This window comes from Fusarium poae, chromosome 1 (assembly GCF_019609905.1).
Source record: "Fusarium poae strain DAOMC 252244 chromosome 1, whole genome shotgun sequence".
NCBI classification, from domain to species: domain Eukaryota; kingdom Fungi; phylum Ascomycota; class Sordariomycetes; order Hypocreales; family Nectriaceae; genus Fusarium; species Fusarium poae.
In genome coordinates, this window is record NC_058399.1 from 2,213,314 (window position 1) to 2,231,433 (window position 18,120).

At 48.2% G+C, this 18,120-nt stretch overlaps 4 protein-coding genes across 4 annotated transcripts; 2 read left to right on the forward strand and 2 right to left on the reverse strand.

Annotated features, from left to right (window-relative positions):
• Window positions 1-1,127: 1,127 nt before the first annotated feature.
• FPOAC1_000730 (uncharacterized protein) lies at window positions 1,128-4,548 on the reverse strand (the record flags this gene model as incomplete). Its single annotated transcript, XM_044845341.1, has 3 exons — window positions 1,128-3,005; window positions 3,058-3,651; window positions 3,700-4,548. The coding sequence occupies 3 exons, from the start codon at window positions 4,546-4,548 to the stop codon at window positions 1,128-1,130; spliced, it is 3,321 nt and encodes a 1,106-aa protein (XP_044711257.1).
• Window positions 4,549-9,889: 5,341 nt separating this feature from the next.
• Window positions 9,890-11,471, reverse strand: GWT1 (Glucosaminyl phosphatidylinositol (GlcN-PI) nositol acylation protein; the record flags this gene model as incomplete). Its single annotated transcript, XM_044845342.1, has 2 exons — window positions 9,890-11,287; window positions 11,370-11,471. The coding sequence occupies 2 exons, from the start codon at window positions 11,469-11,471 to the stop codon at window positions 9,890-9,892; spliced, it is 1,500 nt and encodes a 499-aa protein (XP_044711258.1).
• Window positions 11,472-12,337: 866 nt separating this feature from the next.
• On the forward strand, window positions 12,338-13,588 carry FPOAC1_000732 (uncharacterized protein; the record flags this gene model as incomplete). The annotated part of the gene is made up of 2 exons (XM_044845343.1): window positions 12,338-13,304; window positions 13,389-13,588. The coding sequence occupies 2 exons, from the start codon at window positions 12,338-12,340 to the stop codon at window positions 13,586-13,588; spliced, it is 1,167 nt and encodes a 388-aa protein (XP_044711259.1).
• Window positions 13,589-17,436: 3,848 nt separating this feature from the next.
• On the forward strand, window positions 17,437-17,821 carry FPOAC1_000733 (uncharacterized protein; the record flags this gene model as incomplete). Its single annotated transcript, XM_044845344.1, has 2 exons — window positions 17,437-17,579; window positions 17,653-17,821. The coding sequence occupies 2 exons, from the start codon at window positions 17,437-17,439 to the stop codon at window positions 17,819-17,821; spliced, it is 312 nt and encodes a 103-aa protein (XP_044711260.1).
• Between the last annotated feature and the right edge of the window lie 299 nt (window positions 17,822-18,120).

Genomic DNA, 18,120 nt, shown 5'->3' on the forward strand with positions numbered 1-18,120 from the left:
AGTTTAACTAGCATGACACTGTCTCACCCAACTGGGGTAGTTTCTTATCCCTAGTTTCGTATCCTAGGAGAACTCGTGTTTACAATCAGGAACTATCTACAGAGTAGCAACCAGAAGACATAGGGACAATCCCACCAAAAGATCGTCAGCTAACTTGGTCGGTCAACAAACATTGGCCCACCTTCTATTTTATCCATCACCAAGACTAGCGACAACTCACCGTCAAAGCAAAAGACTGACCGCCAGTTGATGTGTTTGTAACTAGTCAAAGCACAGCCAGTCCCTTACATTGTAGGTGTTAGTTTGGTAGTCAAAATAAGCTGTCCGTTTCAGAGACCATCACAAACGAAGATAAACGGCTGGAATTCTGAATCGCGGTCATTTTAGAGTTCATACGTATCCAAGCACGATGTGGCAACGTCATTCATACCGTTTTGAAATGGATCATCATCCACATGTCCTTCGTTAAACACAGACAGATACTACAGTATCTCTGAATAATAAATCGTTTCAAGTCACATTCAATTCATTGGATCAGTTTGTTAGTGTCTCCCTTTAAGACAAGTATGGACTGAGATGCGTTTGTATAGACACAGACAAATAAAATAATAACACTCTTTCTTTCCTTGATTCTTCCGTCCTTCTTTCTTTCTTTCTTTCTTTCTCCTCCCTCTTTCGTGGCTCCAGAGTGTACAGAAACATGGGGTCATCCAGCCCACATCTTGTTCCCATCTTTCCCCTCATAAATGAACAAACTTTGCATAAACCGAGTAACTGTATGTAGTGGAATATAACTATCCGGGACCAACATCAAAGTCTCAATCTCATATCCCCCTTGCGCCATGATGTGTGTGAGAGAAGTATGTGTAGGTAGGTGTGTGTGCGTGCGGAAAAGGACCAACCCCGGGTGGTCTCCAAGTTGCGATTGGGCATCGTCGAGAGCCCATGGTGTTCGTCCCTCATTACTGGTAGCTGAATATGTGTGGTGTTGTGTGTCCCGGCAAAAAACAATAGACAATGACAATTATGGCATCCAACTGCGAACATTGGTGCGGAACTTCCCGACAAGAGATCTTTCAAATTGAGACGGTACGCCGTTAACTCCAGGTGCTTCAAGCATGCTTTGTTCACCGGTCCTCTCCACCCCTCGCCTTTCCACGTCTCCTGAAGAAGTCCATGACACGCTTTGCGGCTCCGCTGCTTCCTTCGTGACCACGGTAGTTCTCTCCATCGTAAGCATCCGCGAACTTCTTGTGGCTCTTGTGAAGCACACCAGGACGGTCCTCGCGGCTACTTCCAATTGGGCGACCATCGTAACCTTCAGACCCGGAAAAGTCTTCTTGGTACGGGCGAGATCGTGAGTCGTTCGGTCGTCGCATGTCCACAGATGAATCTGAGCCAGTGTTTAAATGGCTACCTCCCTGAATATAAGTGGGTATGGCATTAGGTCTTCGGCCGTCTTGTTGCTGAGATCCATATCGCGTGTTGTACACAGGGCTGGATTGTGCTGTGTCACGCTGGGGGTATTGTTCGTAGGGTGCATCGAAATAAGGCTCGCTGTGTCGAGGCTCATCGTGAGCGCTGTAGCCGCGGAGTTGCTCAGTCCGGGGATGCTGAATGGGCAGATCCTGCTGTGAATCCGCTTCAGACCCCGTCACGCTTCCCTCGTTTCTGCCTAGGCCCATAGCCTTGGCCAAAGAAAATCGACGGTTCTGCTTGTCGCCTGAGCCTTGAACACTGCCACTACGCTTCTTACCAAGACCAATCGAGAAGGATCGTCTAGAAGCCTTCGAATCCATTGAAGGTCTGGGGCCAGCGTCCTCGCCTGGCAACATGGTGTTTGACATGCTGACAGGGGGATACTTCCGCGATGACTTTTCGGGCTGCTGTTGTTGTTGTTGTTGTTGTTGTTGCTGCTCGGGTCGCTTCTTAGATCGGCCACCAAAGATAGATCCACTACGACCCATGATTTTGCTGCCAATATCACCCAGAGTGTTTGATCGCTTATGCCCTCTGCCGGACGTCTTTGTCTCGTTCTGGAATGTCGACATCTTCATCACCTTAGGAGGAACACTGCCAACATCCTTGGCGATATTGCCTTCGTCCTCAGGGTTTTGAGGTTGTTGAATTCGGCCGTGAGCATTTGTATCGGCGATAGTAGGTGGTGCAGGCTGGCCATAGTTGGCTTGAGACTGCAGACCCATTGAGGTGGAGGATTGCATAGATCCCTGTGTTCGCGGCCTTGTCGTAGTAGTTCCACCAGTCATAAAAGCGTTGTCGGAAGTGGCGCGAGTGTCACGGGACGGCCTATGAGGAGGAGGTGCGTTCTTGTGTGAGCTCTGAGGACGTCTCGACTGCTGAGCACGAGAGGGGTTGTCCTTGGTCAGTGGCGGTTCACGAGGCAGGGGCTTCTCGGTAACAGGCTCTGGCGTATCGGCAGGTTGCTGCTGCTGTAGCGAGTGGGAACTGGGTTTCGAAGGCGCAGCATCAGCACCACGCTGGGTTTTGGTTGTAGGAGCCACGTATTCGACCTGAACTGTTCTTCGCTTGGCATCCTTGGGTGTGCTGCGATGAGCAGCCTCAGACTCGGGATCAACACTGCCGTGCGTCTTGGCCAATCCACCAACAACAGGGGGATGGGATTGTTTGTGCTTCGAAGCCTCGCGAACCGAGTTGCTTCGGGCGACGGACGGCGCCTCGGCGTAGTCGTCAGGAGAGACACCCGAGTCGGGTACCTCGGAAGGTAGTGTTGTCGTGCTGGTGATGAACTCGACAAGATTGGCGTATTCGCTCAGCCAGCTGTGTCGAGCGACTTCGAACAGATCCGCTCTCTTGCGGGGGTTGGGAACGAGAATGCGGCGGAGAAGGTCTCGGGCGTGAGGGGTGACATATTCAGGGAAGGTCAAAGGAGTCGTAACGATATACTTGTATAGGAGGTTGATATTGTCTCCTTCGGGGTTGGCAGGATCGTCATCGAAGGGGAGGTAGCCGGCAAGCATGGCGTACTACAACAGGTCAGTTCAACATCCACTTTCTCGTACCGATTGCGGAACTTACCAGAATCACACCACAACTCCAAACATCCACCTTACGACCGGTGTATAGAGAATCGCTGACAACCAGTTCAGGTGCAGCATAACAAGGACTTCCACAGCTTGTCTGCATGAGATCACCCTTCCTGGACCCGTTCATCTTGACTCGATCCAAGCCCATTCGCTTCACGAACTCCTTGTCGGTAAGGTTTAGCTCCTCCTCCTTGGTCAATTCCTCGTGGGCATCGAAAGTGTTTGCAAAGCCAAAATCGGTGATGATAATGTTGCGGTTGCGGTCGAGAAGCAAGTTTTCTAACTTCAAATCTCGGTGTACTATTCCCTTCTTGTGGAGGTAACCAACGCCCGACACAAGCTGGGCAAACAAGCGACGAGCGGCATTATCTTTAAGGTAACGGTGGTTGAGGATATAATCGAAAAGTTCACCACCGGATGCGTATTCAAGGATGATACCAATGTGTCGGTCTGTCTCGACCTTGTCGATCAGACGCACAATGTTGGGGTGCTGAACCCCGCGAAGGATGGCAACCTCGCGGTAAATCTTAGCAAATCGAGAGGGATTGCTTCCGACGGTGTCCCTCTTGATGAGCTTAATGGCAACCTGTCATTGTAAGTATGGTGTCTGTAAAATGATGAATTTTAATCTTACTTGAACGCTGCTGTCCTGCTTCCAGCCTAGCTTCACCTTGCCGAATTCACCCTCACCAATGGTGTTGCCTAGGATAAAATCGCCAAATTTGGTGTTGCCCTTGTTGCTTCGGCTGTGGTCGTGTCGGCTTCGCTGCCTTCGTTCTTCGCCATGTTCACCTGTTGCGACAACAGGGGGAGGCGCGGCTGAATCGTCTGCGTTGTGTTGGTTTGAGGCATGGTTGCGATCCCGGTCGATGGTGTCTTGGGCAGCAGCAATGGCTTTTGTTAAGCTGTCAGTGGCATCGTGGACAGGTTTTGAGGGCGTGCTGTGGGCGGATCGAACAGGCAATGACGATGGTGCGGCCTTGCCATCTCGGCTGCTGGCTCGGGCAGCAGTGTCAGCCTTGCTGTTTCTGTAGCCATTCTCTGCAGCAGCTTGTTCACCACGCGAACCAGTTCGTGTGGATTCGTTTCGGCGGGGTGAACTTGAAGGCTTTTCGTTAGAATAATGAGACCTTCGCGAGTTACCACTCTGGTGGTTAGAGGAGCTCCGGGGAGGAGCGACAGGAGGCATGTTGCCTTGCCAGTCAGAGGCAGGTGGTTCTTGGTGGTTGGCCGCTGAAGCGGTGACGGTTGAACCGAAACCGGGAGTTAGATGATAAGAAGGCGATGGAGCGCCGTCGTTCGTTTTTCTTGAAGGAGGTCGTCGCGAAGATGAAGAAGCGGTCGAGGTCTGCTGGGCATTGTACGCCTGGCTGTTAGGGGATGATTGCGAGGGCCTGTACTGGCGGGACGACGGTGTGCCCAAGGGGGACGAAGCCAGAGCGGTGTGTTGATGGGGGGCTGTTTGTAGGGCAGCCGACGACATCTTCCACGCCCAAACGCGTCAATAAAAGGAAGCGAACGGAGGGGACCGTTTTCGCACAGGTAGCGCTTTCAAGTTCCAAATTATTATACAACAGCTATGCGCGAGATGCGGTTTTCTGACGGTAGCGCCCAGAAAAAAAGGCCCAGCTGGCGACGCGGATATGCAGGTCGAAATACCTGGCAGTTTCAGTCGACCCAGTCTAGGGAAGCGCTGGACCGGGGACAAATGCAAGCGGCTCCAGACGAGTACAGTAAGGTACCTGTTGTAAGCGACTATTCCAGGGAAAGTCGCTTCAAAAGGATGAAGAAAGCAGAATGAAAGGAAACAAATTCAAAGTCGGTTCGGGTCAGATTAGTTAAAAGTTGAGGTCGTGAATCGACAGGATTTCATTTCATTGTGCGCGCGCGACAAATTAAGTTGCTCGAGATCGGTCGTATCCGCTTCAATGCGTTTTGATTGCTATACTGGTCGGTATCGAAGGTAATTCGAGGCGAACAGTAACGATCCAATACAAGGTCGGGTTGCAGCTAACGGCCGCGACAGTCGGGATCAGGATTAGGATTGGATTGGAGCACAGCCGACGTTGGATGCGTTGGCAGCCGGGCTGAGGTTGTTTTTTTCTTGTTATTGTGTTGTTGCGTTGCGCTCGCTGCGGCTTGGGCCTTGGGGTCCTGCAGGTGCTAATTAGGCGATGAGACTGGATTGGATCCAATTGGGCTGGACTTGGGTCGCTGGAGGTTGGGATAATATGCGCGATAGCAGCGAGATCGAACCAAACGCTCCTCAATGTAAATGCGATGCGAACGCGCAAACGCCCTAATTAGACGCGAGAGGGAGGGAAAGGGTTTGGAGTCACCAGAAAACAGGCGAGATAAAGAAAAAGAGAGAATGGGAAAAACAGGACTGGGACGAGGTTTCAATAAAACGGGCGAGGGTATAGAGTACACTTAACAGCCAAGTACAACAAATTTTTCAATTGGGTTTAGTACCAAAAAAAAAGCCATGGAAGGTACCTAGCAAAAATGGTGTGAGGGCCGTGTCTGACTCTGAGTCGGGGCCTCACGCGCTATCAGGGACAGAATTGAGACTCTGAATTATAATCGAGAGTCAAGTCAACAAAGCCAAGCAAGGTACTCCGTAGACTAGACGGGTGGAGTGAGAGGTGGAAGGGAACTTTTCAGGTCCTGGTTTTGGTGGACGGGAGACCGGGGACCATGGCAAAAAAGAAACCATGCGCGCGATGTGAGGAGACGGTACTTAATTTACTGCGGGATAAATAGTAGATCTCGAGGTATACGACTTCCTGAACTGGGAGAGCCCTGGTCAACTCAGCCCAGTCCAGGGAAGGGAAACCATTCATCAATTTCCCAGAAGGGGAACATTCAAGACTCAAAGACTCGGGCGCCAGGACAAGATGAGACGTTCTAAACTGTGTTGTCCATATACAAACAGCGTTAGCTAGGCCTTTTCCAGGTACCTTGGCCTCCATGGAACGGGTAGACTGGGATAGATGGAAGGTTGGGTTGGGCTGCAGGAGGATTGTAGTGGAACCCCCCTCATCCTCTTTGATAGAGGCTTCTCCATGATTAGTCTGGGTCGTTATCCACCACTAAACACATCAACTCAGGCCATTGACCAAACTAACGGCGCCTCTATACTAGGAAAGTGTTGGAGCATGAACGTCTTCCAAGACTTTGGGTGGATGCAATGCTATGCCGAAATAATAGACTTTGTTTTCTCTTCTCCAAAGCAGTTATTGCATATCTCATCCGATGCAAGGAGTAGACAGTGAGGGTGGCTGGAAGGGGTACCATGCATGATCACAGATCCATATCACTGCAGTACCCCTGAATATAGCGCTGTCGTTCCTGCAGGTACGGATACAGTACCTACAGTCAGACACGATGCGTATGTGTTGTCATCCATGTCAGTCTGGTCTGGTCAGTCTATGGTCTTCTACCGAGCCCGATTCCTCCCTCCCCTACTCTGTAGACTACTCTCCAGGCTCTCCTCTCAAGTGACTGATCTATTTACAGCCGAGTTATTAGTTCCCGATCAAACTATCAGCTGGTCATGAGTGTCATGTCAACAAATATCCCGCAAATGACGGGATAATATACAAGTTAGGTAGATCCTTGACTTGTTCAATGGTGCATTTGTCACCGATATTGGATGACGACAATGGTTGCGGCCAAAGCAGGTGAACAAAGAATCTATCAAGGCTCTTATTTTTATTCTGGTCGTCTCCTGTTTCTCAAGATTGGAACATCATGCTTCACCAGCCATCTATCGGCCAGTGCTCGCGCCAGCTCGTCACTCGATGCTCCTTTCTATTATGCTCTCTTCCCTCTAGTTATTCTGCCCTTGTTTCGGGGCGTCTGAAGCTAATCCAGGTCGGGTTCCATTCTGTGTTAGTCTACTGGTTCCCTTGCCCAACTACTGGAATTGAATTTTGGCGCCCAAAAGTCAGAGTTCCGGTACCAACTACTCGATACTTTGTGTAAAATGCTTTGTTCGCCCCTAACAACGAGGGAGAGAGTTTCTGAGTCTCTACTTTTACAGATCCCGATCCGGGGAACACGATCTGGAAGACAATGCACGAGGCATTGAGCATTAATCTCAAGAGTGGGCTTCTTAAAAGCGTTGGCTCTATGGGAAGAAAGAGGGAGGTGGTCTCAGCTCTGACTCTTTTTTTTTACCATTTCTGAACTACATACACAAACTATAACCTCGTTACAGCATACGGAGTGGCTTGACTTTGCCTTGAACGGGTAGGTACATAACGTTGCTGTTGAGCAGCGCGATCTGCATTGCATGGATGATATCGGCGGATACATACAACAACGTTGCGCCGTTTGACTGCATTGTACCTTGAACATTATTTGCAAAGGCGCCCTGCATGAGTTAATAATTGTTATGTGCCTACTGTTTTCATGTGTGTACGCAACCGCATCGTCCAATCTGCTTCTCAGTATCGTCTTCTCCGGTTTCAACAACCGGACCACCTCGCCTGGGCCTGTCTGTTGTCTTTGCTCTCGTATTCCACCCAGCCCGAGTCGATGCGCGTCGATGCGTAGGACAAGGAGAAACCACTAGTCTATACCGCTCGAGGTTAAGTTTCCATCTGGTTCGAGAAGTTTGGATGGAAGCAATTCTATCAAGCTGCGCAAGTTATCCATTCACACACCTCATCCCAAACTCCCGTTTAATAACTTTATTTTCTCGCGCAGCCTGACCATCGACAAATTCTATCAATAGAGTGCTTCATTTTGTAATCTTCCGAACGTACATAGGTGTTATGGCTCAACTGTTGCATGCGCATTGACTCGAACACACTTTGCTTCTTGGGTCTGCCTTTTATCTTCTTCTTGCTGCAGCATAAGCAAATTATCAGTTCAAGTCATTTTGATATGTGTCACATTACGGATACTTACCACGATTTTCTAATATTTTATCTTTCGTGACGGGACAACAAAAACCCTGATCTGAGGCCATGTCAATAATAAGCGACGGCGATCATCATCACTGGCTCGCAGCATCTTCCTTGGCTGACAAGAAGCTCTTCCTGCCTCAAGTGGACATTTGTCCGATGAACCTCCCTCTTAGCCCTTGCTTTTGTTTTGCTGTCTAACGTGTTCCTTTTTCTTTCAACATTCCCGTACCATCTTTTTTACTTTTATCTAATAACAAGCCTCGAATCTCGCTTGCCGATGCGATATCCCAGATGCATACAGATTCGATCATTTTAATGGTTTCAGCCGAAGTGATTGCATATATATCGGCTACTACTATACAGTTCAAGTGATTCTTTATTGTCTGCGACTCTGACCTGAACATTTTCCCGAGACATTTGCTTCTTTATCCGTCCAGATTCCGAAACAAGCTAATTTCCCTCAGCACCTTGAACCTCCGACAGAGATGCCATAAATATCTTCATCAACACGACATCGACAAGACGAAACTAAACTAAACTTTGCACTTGACATACGCAAGGACTACTGTTTGGTTATCTTCGAAACTAACTATCGACACTAGCAATTTGTGCCGTGCTGGGCGCTATGTATAAGCTCATAACTTCAGCATAAATACCGGAGATGAGCTGTGGTTAAAGCCTACAGGGATCTCGCTGACGTGAATCTGAGCTTGACAAGGGCAGCTCTGACCTTTGTCCTTTCGTTTCAGACGTCATTTTATCCGGCCTCGCCGTCCTTCTCTGCGGGCACAGAAACAAAGCCTATTGTCTCGTTTGTTTGCCCTGGATATGAGACGAGACGAAACGAGACGACAAGATACGTTTGGTATTTGAGTATTCCGCAAAGACTACAAACTATTGCTTACATGATTGTTTATTGAATATGTACGGGTTCGTATCTACCTACTGCATTTGGGCTATATCAGCAATGTTTACTTTGACGTAACCATATGTTAGTACGACTATTAACTCAGCTGAGCCACTAAGGCACAGATGGTACGATAATACGCAACTCAGCTGAGATGGACGTTCGCATCCGAGATTCAGCCCTCTCCCGTGAACTCTGTGAATCATCTATCCCGGTTATGATGGTCCGCCAAGTGACGGATCCCAGTCGCAAACTATACCTCGGTGGTACATACTTCAGATCTAAGTGTGCTGTCGTGGTTCTTCATCACAGTCAAATGACCATCTCGTCACATTTGATCGCTGTTCATCTACAAAGCCTGACTTGATCCTGGACCAGGCGAAGTCTTGGCTCTCATCCCCATCCGAGCTCCATGTCAGTTCACAAAACGTTCAGGCTATGTTTTGATGCGCTGTCGCAGCCTGACTGTGCTGTCCATAGGGTAGCAAGATCACCATCGCAGTGAGCCAGTCGTAGCTTCGGCGAAATGAGACATGAATGTCACCAATTAATATTGTACAACAATGCCTTGACAACTGTTTTATAGGGTGGGGTTTGTGATGTAATGGTTTTCAATATTCTCCGATCTTATACGCTTAAGCGTGATGAGTTACTCAGGCCGCGAAATTGAGAACTTTCGGGTAGAGCTATTCTTTCCGGCGCAAAAGCAAGAGCCATGTTAATGTTGAGATCACCAGCCAAGTTCGTTAGTAAACTCTAGCTAAATACTTACCTTGTAAAGGCCAAAAAACAAATATTTTCAATTTATAACAGAGGCCATGAGGCATAGCTGAATCACCAGAGACTGTCATCAGGTATTGCTGGACTCAGACTCCTCTTCATACCGAGAGGTCGTATAAGTAATTGAACTGAATTTTTTCGATATCATCCATACTCGATCATGTTGGAAGATACAAGATGCTACGCTAGATGTGTGTAAGATCAAAATGCTAAATACTATGTTAAAGCTTAATGCTGATGTTATAAGCATCTAATGCCACAGCAACACCAGTCAGTGTCGCGGTATATGCGACAAGAATGCTCATCGTAGTGATGGGAGTAGCGTCAAGTGTGTTGACAGTCATGTTGACTAACCCGGTCAACAAGTTTGCCAACAAAAAGACAGCCAGGCCGTTGCGATTGTACGCTCGCATCACCCGACTGGTGGCATGTGTATACGATTCTTTCTCCGTCTTCGCATCATGTGCATTATAGAATGCAGGGAAGAAGATCGTATCGATAATGGCAAACCCAAGGAGTTGTATAGTGTTAAAGGCTATAACCCACAAGACGTAGGGTAGGTTTGCCATGCGACGAGATACTGCTAATCCGAAACCATAATGATAGTTTGTGGACAACACATAGAGACCTGTCCAGACTCCGCCCCATACGGCCATGATCTTCAGGAGTTTGTTCCGTTGAGTTCCAGGACTAGCAGTACTCTTGGGGACGAGGTTACGGGGAATGACAAACATGCCCGTATCTTGTCCGGCAAGGAAGATGGCCAAGTAGCCGATGAAGCTGAAAATTCCTTCACGGTTCATGCTAATTAGATCGGTCCTGGGCGCCGTGAGGACGTACGCCTTTAGACTAGTGGTTTCAAGCAGGACCTGATATGTGACACCGACCAACAATGACAGGGCTGCAAATGAAGGAATCAATTTGCGCATCGATTGAAAGATAGCCACAAAAGGAGGCAGGAATCCCAGCGTGAAGAAGAAGTTCCAATGGACGCCGTATTCTGTCACATGTTCTGCATAATCCAGTCCCTTCACACTCAGGAACCGTATGAACCCCAGGACCAACAAGGGAATGGAATGGCGCAACGACTGCACGATGCGGTAGGAAAGGGACGAAGTGTTGCTTGTAGTACGACCAGTCGCTTTCTCTCGCAATACGGGACGAGCTGCAACAAGCCCAGCTGAGAAGACAAAGGATCCAACACCAAGGTCCATGAGGGATGTGCCCCATGTCTCAACCTTGGCAAAGCGTCTGGGAAATAGGCGGAAATCGACAGCAAGGATAGCCACACAGGTGACAATCATCATGCAACCACGGAAGTTTGTGAGAAAAGGCTTTGTTGAAAGGGTATCCAACTGCCCAGAGCTCTCGTTGGACCGGGCATTGGGAGGTATCTTGGCCTTCTTTTTCCGACTTATGGAACGGGGTGGCAGAGTAAAGACGAGGATGGCGGGGGCAATTAGGAGAAGGTTGAGTAGAAGTGGCGAGTTGGAGTAAAGGGTCACCGAGAGAAGGATCGCGCCAACATTGAGGAGGAAGTCGACGGCGAAAGCCAGTACCGTGTATGGTTCAAAGAAGGACTGGCGGGCTTGGAGGACGGACCAAAGTAGAATAGCTACCTGCAACGGATTAAATTTAGTAACTCTTCACGGATGGCTGAGTGTGGATTGGTGTTGGTGTTGGAATTAGAGGGTAACAAACAGCTGCAACGGATGTAACATAGTTGATTTCTGCGACAGAGCCGCCAGATAGGTTGGACACGAAGTCCTCTTTTTGTTGTTTGTAACTGGGAGTCTCAGGCATGACTGACGAGCGATGAAATGAAATGAAATGTTGAGTAATTAGCCTTGGCGCATATTTGTAGAGAATGCGACGAGCAAGTTTGAAGGACAAAGAATTGACACCTGTCAAGTTGACAAGTAATGCGAAAGGGACTCAGCCTTGTTCGTGATGTGATGCCAGGTTGTAGGTAGGATATTGAGATGGAGGGGCCCGAGGCTAAGGAACGGTACGGGTAGGCCCAGGCCCAGGAGCTTTGACCAATCAGTAGATGAGACGTTACAGGAATTGGTGTCACGTGCATCCTTACCAACAACTTCTAATCTCACTTATACAGTCCCAAACCTTCAACAACTCAAACCCTTGGTAGCAAACATGTCTTCCCTGGTGAGATCTGACATATCAAACTTTTAATATAACGCCTCATTCAGGCCGTCGGGTTGAAGGACCAACCAAAAGCGGGCTCTGTTCCGCGGACGCAGACATAATATGTCGGCACCAACTGCCTAGAGCAAGCCGCATTTCTTTGTTCTTTTGCGCCAACAAACACAGACTTTTGTTATGTCAAAGATGGCTGTCAGCGCCAAATGGCTTACTCCTTTGTGATAAAAAACTCTGAAGTCAGTATGTCGGGGCAAGTGTGCCATACACATGTCATCCTTTCTCTAAGAAAAAGCGCCATCTCATTCTGATTTAATGAGGTGGTCATCAGCTAGGTATAGGGGGGCAAGGCTTGGTAGTTCTAATACATCATTCCATCCGTCCTTTCGTTCTCTCCATATGTCCGTTCCATATGATCCTGCCTCTTCTTCTACTTCTTTCTTGGTTGCCTACTTATAATTTGTTCAATATCTTTGTAAAGGGGCAGCACCTTTACCTTCACAGCAACTATGACGACGGCCACTTCTGAAGCGCGGTCTCGTCCAACTATAGAGCCCATACGAACTACGGGCCCTGATCTGAACATCCGCTCCCTACGATCCCGTATCATACAAAAGAGCCCTTCTTGGACTCCTTCGCCTCTTTCACCACGTAGCCTCCCTCTTCCGCGGCTTCGAGTTCCGAGAGATGATGTTACGGCACAGGATGATGAAATGGATGTCGATCAGTTAGAGAAACCAAAACCTGATACTCTCAAACAAGAAGCAATTCTCCGCAATGTTTCTCTAAGACCTATCGCAGAACTTGCTCTTCCAAGCCCTGGCACTCTGCCGTCTCGACGTTCTCCCCTTTCGGCGCCTCTGTTTGCACCACATGTCTTTCGAAGACCAACCATTGCCGAAGAGACAAGAAGCATGTTGCTTCATGCGCCAGGTTCTGAGACACGTCGCAGCTCTGTTTTCTTGGATCATGAACGCCGACAGTCTGCACCTGGCGGTCCTCTACATACCAGAGCCATGCAGATCGCCCGACAAAGAGACCACCTTCATCGTCGAAGGCTCGCAGGTTCGTATAGACCTTGCGAACCTGAGATATTGGTCCAACCTACTGAGTTTCGTCGCTTATCTCTGCTACCCTCGAGTGACACTGGTCTACCGCTACCCTACCCTGTGGACGGACGCCTGACAACCCGTGTGGTTGTGCATTCCCCAGGAAAGAAATCACTTGTACTTACCAGAACTTTCGACTTGGACGAATTAAAAGCCACCCTTCCCCAAATCAGTCCTGTCGAACAGACAGATCGGCGTGCATCAGTTGCGACTCTTCAGCCTCCCGCCAACATTTCACGATCACCTTCACCGGGATACCCACGGGACAGACGAAGTTCTTATGGTGCCATCCCGAGAACAAGCCATAGTCGGTCGCCTCCTGGTGAGAGAAGAGGTTCACGTCACATCATGCCTCCTGTTGCTATTCGTAAGTTAACGGCTTCTACCTGGATGTCCCTCTAGGAGCACAACGTCGCCTCTTCTAAGACAGAACCTCACTAACTTTCATCAGGACTTGACTATGCTCGGAGATACCTTCCCGTGCTGGCTGCAGTCATTTTGTCAGAGCTTGTTCAGCCTGGTGACACGGTTGAGGTTCCGCTGCCTCATCCTCGTGCTTGGGAGGACACTGTCACACACGTCTACACTGGACGAAATCCACTTACAGAACCCATCAGACAGAACATCGTGTATCTCGGTGGATCAGTTTAAGGAAGTAAACGTCGAAACAGATGGATTGGCCTGCGAAATTGTTAAAACATACAGAACATTGTGACTTGTGAGGGTTGGGTTATGGTCGAGGTTTTCTTAATATTTCCTATCAATACTTGGGTAGCTAGCGAGTAAAATGACTTTTTGATTCTCGATTCTAATCTGGGTACTTGAACCTGTGACGATTGAGCTTTACTGCCCATTGTTTAACAAGTCGTATACCCGATTATAATTTGGGAAGTGGAACAACGTGTTCACAAACCGAGCATGATCATCTATCAAAGATCTGCCAAGCACCCTAAGAATTCCGTACACGACATCGACTATGCTGCCAAATTTCCAAAGAACCATGTCTAAACACACACTGCATCTCTTCGATACACCTAGCAACAACGGAGGAAGACCCGTCCTCCAACCTGCTCAGGATAGCAAGAAGTAGAACCAGCTGCAAAGCATAACCATGATCTCATCCATTTTATGGTCGCCATCTCAAACTATCACGTTTGAATCAACCTAACGGATTCCTACCTACGCTGATAGTGTGAGAAATCACAACGGGTGCCAGCCATCGAGTGGAAGTAGAACGAGGGCAATCCATATGATGGTCATGGTGATGCCAATTTCAGCAGCAGAACCATTACTGATGTATGTGACCAAGTTGTTACCAAAATGTGTTCTTTACGTCTAGAATCATGTCCAGGAGTAGAGAAACTCGGATTTGACGTATAGAGGGGCAGCATATTAACAAGCAGGGAATGAGTCCAGCATCTGATGAGCATGCAAAATCTCTAGTCCCAGATGCTAATAGCAGTTGAACTGCTTGCTATATCAGTCCATGGATTTCCCAGAAAGGACTCTCATAGTCTAAGCACGCTTAATGTAGGCAAGGGGAGCAAGTATACACCGCCAGTTCAAGCTGTAGACATCAAAGTAGCGAATATACAATAGACATATGGTAACAGACATTCAAAACGTGTAATTAATGAATAGTATATACCACAACATTGAGCTCCTCAGGTCATCTACTCCTTCTTGTGCCACGGTTTCGTGGCTGGAAAAGTGTACATTTCACCATACCCACTCACGAGCATGTTTTATAATGAGAGCAACATTTATAGAGCTTCAAAACTAGCAGCTCAGAAACAAGACCAGTATCTCCCAATACTCTATGCTTTGTGGTCATGCAGCTTTAACTCCTCATGCGGGAAGATATCTTGCAGGTTAGAATACGTAGTCGGGATATGGAAAAAGGTGTTATTGTGGGACAAAATCAAGCTGTAGCTATATAACTTCACTATAAGAGGTCTTGAAAGATTCGAACGGTAACACCAAGCCCAAAGTGATTTGCCATGTAGACTGTTGTACCTCTTGGGCTGTGACTGAAGTTATTGGCGAACCCAGGTATGTCTTTTGATTGGATACATGCTTCTGGTATAGTGTATATGTATATGTGCTCACACATATAACTATGTCTTATACTAGTCCAAACCATGAGATATTACTGGAAGATGTCTCAAATATCTGTAGAGAAGAGCTAATTGGTTTGCAAATGCAACCACCCCATAGTCTGACTATTGCACAGGTATAACGCATCACCAATCACTACTGATATGTTGACGAGGCCTACCTTGTATCGCTTTCTGCTTTGTTTGTAGACTCACGGATGTGCTTGACCATTTGTTGACAAAGGAAGGCCTCGGTACGACATGGTCCGAAGTGACTTGACATACCCACATATGTCTCATTAGTCTTGCTGGATCTGTACTCAAGGTCATGAATCTGATAATCTTGGCATTGTATTGGGAAGACACACCTTATCCAGAAGGCGTCATTGGTTTTTGACGATGCAGTAAGTCCGATTGACATGTGCCAGCCTGGGCTGTGCATAGGTCACATCACACGATGTGTCCACAAGATCACTGACAAGAGATCAAGGCACTGGCATCTCAGGCTAGTATCAGATGGTGGTCTAGGAATCAAGCCAGTGTCTGTCCTGCCACCTGCCAGTTGCCTATTACAGTCCCTCCCCCACTAGTGTTCACGATGTGTTGCCGACACGAACACTTCGGTTGAAGTGGTCGGTGGAGAAAGATGGCGCGACGCAAGCATGGCCTGCAGGATGCACGCTCGGACGTCGATGTGTGCTATGGACACGCCTACAGTGTAGCTCATTAACTCGACAGGGTGCCTCAAAGCACTAAAAAAAAACATCGCGTGTATTTCGGGCTAGGTTCTTCAGGTAGCGCAGGCAGAGTTGCTGAACAGTCGACTCTGAGACAACAACCTGCATGATTGAGAGATCAAAGCAAAGCATTACACCTGTTTCTGAGCCGGAGACTCGTTTACTTTCGGTAATTGGACGTCTGGTCTCCCAAAACCGCTAAACAGAAGAAGAAAAAAGCGAAGTAAAACCGGGCGTTTCCTAACTTTAGCGAAACACAAAACTCTGTAGAAATGGACCGGCCCGGCGGCTATTGCGGCTTTATCCCAAGTTGAAGCGGAGCTCCGATAGTGGGCGATGGGCGACCGATGCTAAGCCGTCGAGGCGCTTTTCGGACAAGATGCTGTGAAAACGGTGCATCTGCGGGCGCGAGTAATTTTTTATTGTACTAACTACGTGTTACGTAGTTTTCAAGACCCTGTTGCAGCCATAGTCAATTGTACTCTAGTCCAGCAAGACTAATAAACATTCGCATCGATCGATGAAGCGTACTAGGATGGCGATAAGCATAGTATGGTATAGTATAGCTTGCTTTCTGGCAATGCGTTGCTGATTCTCGCTGCTTTGATCTGTTTCAACGATGCAATGTGAGCCTAGTACAAGTTGAACCCGCTGCAGATGGTCATTGTACGACATTTGCTCCAGGAGGGCGCGGAATCTGCAGCGACTCTTGGCTTTTGGTGTTGGTGTGCCTGAGAAAACGTCAGGGTTCCCCCCATCATGAGATGGACATGCATGGTCATGGGTATACATTTGACGATGCGACGCCTCCGGCCGATAGCGAGCTGCAGCTAAACATATTGGGGGAATAGAAATCCATGGGTATGTATATGCCTATAAGATGATATTAGTGGATGCTGCACATGTAGGTGCATACATGTACATGATATGTACCCTTGATACAACACAAAATAGTTGACGGGCGATGAGCGAACGGACTTGTCGATCTTAGAGGTGCATTTGTCAATCGATAATCGTCAGACGCCATTTTGGCCGGGGTATGCCCTTCCCGTCATTGCGCCATCGTTGATGTTGAGGGGAGGGATATCCGTTGAACTAGAGATGGAGAAGACAAGAACGAACACAGAATCCTAACTTGTCTTAGGCAGGTCAGGGACGTATCGTGCCGGATTTGCAAACAATACCTCTCTATGCCTTCCTAAGCCATCTCGGACGTTTGAGGCATCTGCCTCGGTAGAGCCAGAGGCACTTACCTTAGTAGATACAGGTACCTGGGTCGTGGTTACTTTACCTTGGTATCTAGATCCCGCTTGGTATAGTAAGCTACATACAAGATCTCAAGTTGCCTCATCAGGTAATCCATCCTGCCTAGGATAGAAGCTTTGACCATTGCTTCTTCTCGAGGTCCCAACCTCGATTGGGCATCTTATCTTTGTTTTGTTTTTTAACTGGTCCTGGTGCATGTCCTGCTTGGCTTGCATGCTTGCCTACTAGGTACTATGTATACATACCAGCGCTTTTTGATTCTGTTGAGAAGGTTACAGCACTGAATTATTCAAACACTCACTGTGCTTCAAATGATCGGCAGATTGATTTCTCCCCCTGGAAAACGTTTCCCTTGGCCAAGCTCATACGACTTAGAACATCACCAACGGCCAGTGCAAATATGGATAACCGTTACAATCCTCTATCAAACCTACCTCAACCCCATCCACAATCTTTGACTAAACATTCGGCTGGCCTGTGCTACCCTTGTTATTGCCGATTGAAGTCCGAGCTTTGGACCCGCCGATACATGGATGTACATATGTATGTATCTTGTGAAAGAGGGGAACCGGGGCACTTGCAAGGGTCTGCAACTGATCACCTTGTCACAACACAGCAGGTACAACCGTGTACGACTCGCCGAACCAGATCGGGGTGTTGCACAATCAAATATCGATTACCCAGTGACTTTGCCGATATGTGGCTATCCGTCCCATCCCGTGGGGCAGCAAGTGTCGCGAGCATCATCTACGGTGCCCTCGAGAGAAGGGGAATCTTGGGAGTAGACCTCCGGCCTGGACGAGATTAGCCCTACTGGCTCAGGATCTACAAAAGGGTATTTTCGGAAGATTAATAATAACCAGGGACCTGCGTCTAACGTGATGCAAACATGAAGAATCAAGATTGTGGGGATGCCCACAGCCTTCGACCAAGGTTTGGCTGTTACAAGCAGGATCGGTCCTTTGCTGTCTGTGATGGATTTTGATTCAAGTCATCATCACAGGGCTTTTGCTGTGGATATCTGCTAGATTTGCAGTTGGTCTTTTCTCTATCACCGCCAACATGCCTATCCATGGTTGGTAAC